This window comes from Mizuhopecten yessoensis, unplaced genomic scaffold (assembly GCF_002113885.1).
Source record: "Mizuhopecten yessoensis strain PY_sf001 unplaced genomic scaffold, ASM211388v2 scaffold9247, whole genome shotgun sequence".
NCBI lineage: Eukaryota > Metazoa > Mollusca > Bivalvia > Pectinida > Pectinidae > Mizuhopecten > Mizuhopecten yessoensis.
Window position 1 is genome coordinate 23,741 of NW_018407952.1, and position 4,159 is coordinate 27,899.

Genomic DNA, 4,159 nt, shown 5'->3' on the forward strand with positions numbered 1-4,159 from the left:
CACCTGTACTTGCTTCAATAATTAGATGTGTACCTGGTAGAATATCCATGTCGCGGTTCTTGTTCCTGTTCTCTGTAGACTTGGCAAAAACGTATTTCAAACGTTTCTCACTGATTGCATTAACATCTTGAAGAGTCTGTAACATATATTGTAAAGGCCGTTATAATTTCAGATAAAGAAGATAAGGGAAAGAAAAACGTGGAAAAAATGAATGTGTCTAAAATATTTCAGATGTACCTGGAATTCCTTGTTGCGTTGTGTTTGGTTGGCAGGGATCTCATAGACGTTGCTGTCCTCGGAGCTAGTGAAATCTGTCTTTGTTTGAAGGCTGTTCGGGAAATTAAGGCCTTCTAAGAGAGCCAGATGAAGTGCTTTGTACTGATTCTGGAATCAGAGACATACATTTGATTGCAAGTCGAGAAGGTAGAAATATAGCTATGATACTCAATTTAACATTTTAAGTGAACAGTTATAGTTGCATTTACGGGATGTATGAGGTCAGTTGACGTTATAATATTATTCATTAAATGCAATATGTAGCGTCTTACTACATATAATTATAGTCAAAATAGCAATACACAGCTCAACCACTGTCGAATGATCTTCGGTTATGATTCTCACATTTACCTTGTCCAATGTCTTTCCTGTTGTGATGTATTTATTTATGTATTATTTATTCCGTTTACTACATACACTAACTATACGACAGGCTTATCTATATCTTAAAACACCAGAAACGTTCCATACTCTGTAAACGATTTAGTGAATAATTGACGTTTTGTGTAATAATGCACGATCGAATGGGGGTATTTCTTACTCTTCCTTGTCTTCATCTTAAGGTTCAAAGTTGTCCACTTAAAAGCTGGTAAGTCATCAATATTTCAACCCTCTGATAAGTCATATTTAAAGAATCCGATTTGAAATAGGAATTCAGCTATAGCTATTATTTGGGTATATTGAACTTGTGCTTTAGTTATCAAAATGGTATATAGTGTCATTTACTAAATCAGAAATAAGACAATAGAGCGGATGTGTTTATATGTATAGCATTTTTACATATCAATCTCTTTGGAGACCGAACTGAATGCTACACAATGGCATATATCTGAAGTTTATCTATATGCCTTTCTTATTTCTTTATTAAGATATTGGTCATAATGACTTATTTTGAGCTCATGTCGCTATGTACTAATTTGAGTACTAAAGGGCAAGTTATATATCGATGTCTTTAAATACATCATCTTAATTTGATGTTTCAATTGGATTTTTAAACATGTAGTTTGGGGGTAGAAATCAAGGATAACAATACCATTTTTAAGTTCATTCTAATAATTATTTAGCAAACACACTGAACCGTATATAAGGCATACCACAGTTTGGACCATGTTCATTCGATTATTCCTCATGATTTTTACATATCCATGTATGTCTATCACGTCTGCCGTCTTCCCTGCTTCCAACAAGGCGTCCAATGCAATCAAAGTTCCTGTTCTCCCTATTCCCGCACTAAACAAAATATGAAACTTATTCAGAGATGATATGAAGAAAGGATAATAACGGTATGCAAATATAACATTTGTATACTGTATGAGCAGATGTATTCCTCTCGTCACTTTCGATCAACAATTAACATTTACATTTGTCAATGAATGGAGTTTATCTATGCATTTATATAAAGTATGCTGCATTTGGATGTTGAGGAGTGCGACAAAATGTTAATATTAAATGTTGTCATCTGGTAAATATGGACAAAAGACTTCACGACAAAACATAATACTTTGTTATTTTGTACCTGCAATGGACAACCAGTGGTCCATCCCCTTTGGTCCGTAAACGCTGCAAATGTCGGTGAAACATGACAAGTTCAATCACATCTGGTATGTCGTGGTCAGGCCATTTTGTGTAGTGAAACTGGGATATTTGCCGCTCTTTGCGTTCCTGTGTTATACAACACAAAACATCATTGCAGATAATGTTAGTGTTGACCTTTCGTCATTTCATTCATTTTCATATAAATTATTATTTTAATTAATTATCGGCAAACTTAATGATTTCTCTCAATATGATCATAAGTATGACAAATTAAAAAAAACTAAACTAATAACATATGAAAATTAAAGGCAACATATATTAATTCGAATCGAATAACAGCTGTAGACGTAATTGCAATTGCAAAAATTTATTTGACAAATGATGAGAGTTGTTTTTTAAAGAAATTAGAGATACATCCCTTTATGCTGCAGAAAACCTTAGCCTACTGTCATATTCTTGAAGTTTGCATGACGACTAACACCAAGAGAATAGTTTTTGAAACATCTGCATGACAAAAACAGTGCATGCTTTAGCGAAAAAAGTTTTATTTGACTTTATTCTATTGACAGATGTGCGTCGCTATCGCTATATATCAGAATGCACGCTATATCTGCTTTTTGTTACTAAAAGAGACGACATCAGGCCTGACAACGAAGGTGAATACAACTCGTTGCCTTTGAAGTTTCTTGGCGTTGCCGATGGAGATTAAGACAATCTCGTTATTCAACAATACATTAATAATTACATTTGAGATTAAATCATCATGTATTTATTAACAAAGTCTATTTGGACGAACTATTGAAAGATAATAGATGAAATATAAATATAGACCTTGGCAAAGCTATCCCGAGCGCTTTTATTAATTATAATACAAAATAATGTGGACCATGAATGTCTTGTGAACAAAGGGTTTATCACACGGCTATTTGAGTGAAAGTTCGTTAGACCGTTTGCTTTAACTATTTCCCCGTGTTTCCCCTTGGAAGATAGCTCCTCCGTCACGACTGGCACACTTGCTATCACCCTGATAACCAGGTGTATATTATCTCATTTATAAAGTAGACTTGAGAATGATACGATATATTCTTTAACTTGGTATCTATATAGGCATCTAGTTTACTTGACAGAACTATCAATGTTTTACTTACGTGTCTATGTTTCAGCGTAATCACCCTTATGACATAGAAGGCGTACTGTTTTTCAGAGTTCAGGTTGATGACAAATGTCGCCGTGTTGATCGGGTCGTCAATATTAGGCCAATATTTATAGCATTTGTTCTGATTAAACGATATTAAGATTAAACACTTGGTTGTATACACTGTTTTATTGTTTCAAATACACTATCATAAAAAAACCCATAAAACATTGATTTGTCATGCTATCATTTTTAAAATAAAGATTAAAATTTGATAGGTAATAAATGAATAATTATAAATTTCAATGAGTACTATTACGTAAATAAAAATATTTTGCATATTTCTTATTCAAAGGTAGCAGTGTACAGTAGCGTACGATGGTCATGGGTGATATTTTTTTACAATGAATAACCCATGTAATAAAACATATATCAAAGTTTAAAAAAAAAAAATCAACACTAAAATTGGCATATACATGATAAAGTGGAATATGTATGTTTTATTTAAAAATAAAAATCGAATTTGGTTTGAGAATACATTTTAGGCCATTTACAAATCTGTATCTACACAATAAAAGCTTGCTTATCGTGTAGTTTTCTTTTGTACATGTGTAAATATTGTGAAAAATTCAGAAGAACGACCGCAAGCTAAAACGTGAGTATTTCTGTTACCGAGTAGGTGATATTCAATTTAAGACAGGTTTTAAGAAAAACATAACTACATGCGTGGGTCAAATTTGGGGTCAAAATCATGTTTTTTTCATTTCTTGGCGGGTTTTTTGATGTGGTAACCATGGTTTACACAAGTCCTAAATCTGGGAAAATAAGTTTTTGAAGAAATATTCATTCTTCTAAAATAAATGTATTCAAAACGTAGTTTATAAATATTTATATATATGTAGGTGTGTTGTGCAGGATAAATCCGCTATCTATGTTTTTCTGAGAAATGCGTTTATTTTTTAGGATCAAGCCATTTCTGCTGTACTCTGCTACCTAAGGTTATTTTTAAATTTAATCATATACCTTTCCATTTTCGTATAAATTAGCCAACATAGCTATAGTATGGCAATTCTGCTGCCAAATCATCAGCCAAAACGCCTCGAAAGTCTTTTTCTTTGGACCTACAATCAAAATATTGTCAGAACGAGTTATATTAATTCACTGAACTGAAAAGAATTTCGAAATAAGTGCATTATTTAACAAGTGCCAAAC

At 32.7% G+C, this 4,159-nt stretch overlaps 1 protein-coding gene and 1 long non-coding RNA gene across 2 annotated transcripts in view; both read right to left on the reverse strand.

Annotated features, from left to right (window-relative positions):
- The window catches only part of LOC110457562 (receptor-type tyrosine-protein phosphatase U-like), an 11,197-nt gene extending 9,332 nt beyond the window's left edge, over positions 1 to 1,865 (reverse strand). The window contains exons 1-4 of the mRNA XM_021508890.1: positions 1,793 to 1,865; positions 1,371 to 1,506; positions 238 to 384; positions 4 to 136 (exon numbers count right to left, since the gene is read on the reverse strand). Of these exons, the coding sequence (XP_021364565.1) occupies positions 4 to 136; positions 238 to 384; positions 1,371 to 1,506; positions 1,793 to 1,857 (481 nt within the window). The 5' untranslated portion in view covers positions 1,858 to 1,865. The remainder of the gene's footprint in view (positions 1 to 3; positions 137 to 237; positions 385 to 1,370; positions 1,507 to 1,792) is intronic.
- Positions 1,866 to 1,870: 5 nt separating this feature from the next.
- Positions 1,871 to 4,064, reverse strand: LOC110457561. The gene is made up of 3 exons (XR_002463697.1): positions 3,971 to 4,064; positions 2,961 to 3,089; positions 1,871 to 1,938 (listed from the first exon to the last, which is right to left on the reverse strand). It is a non-coding gene; the product is annotated as an uncharacterized LOC110457561 (long non-coding RNA).
- Positions 4,065 to 4,159: the final 95 nt, after the last annotated feature.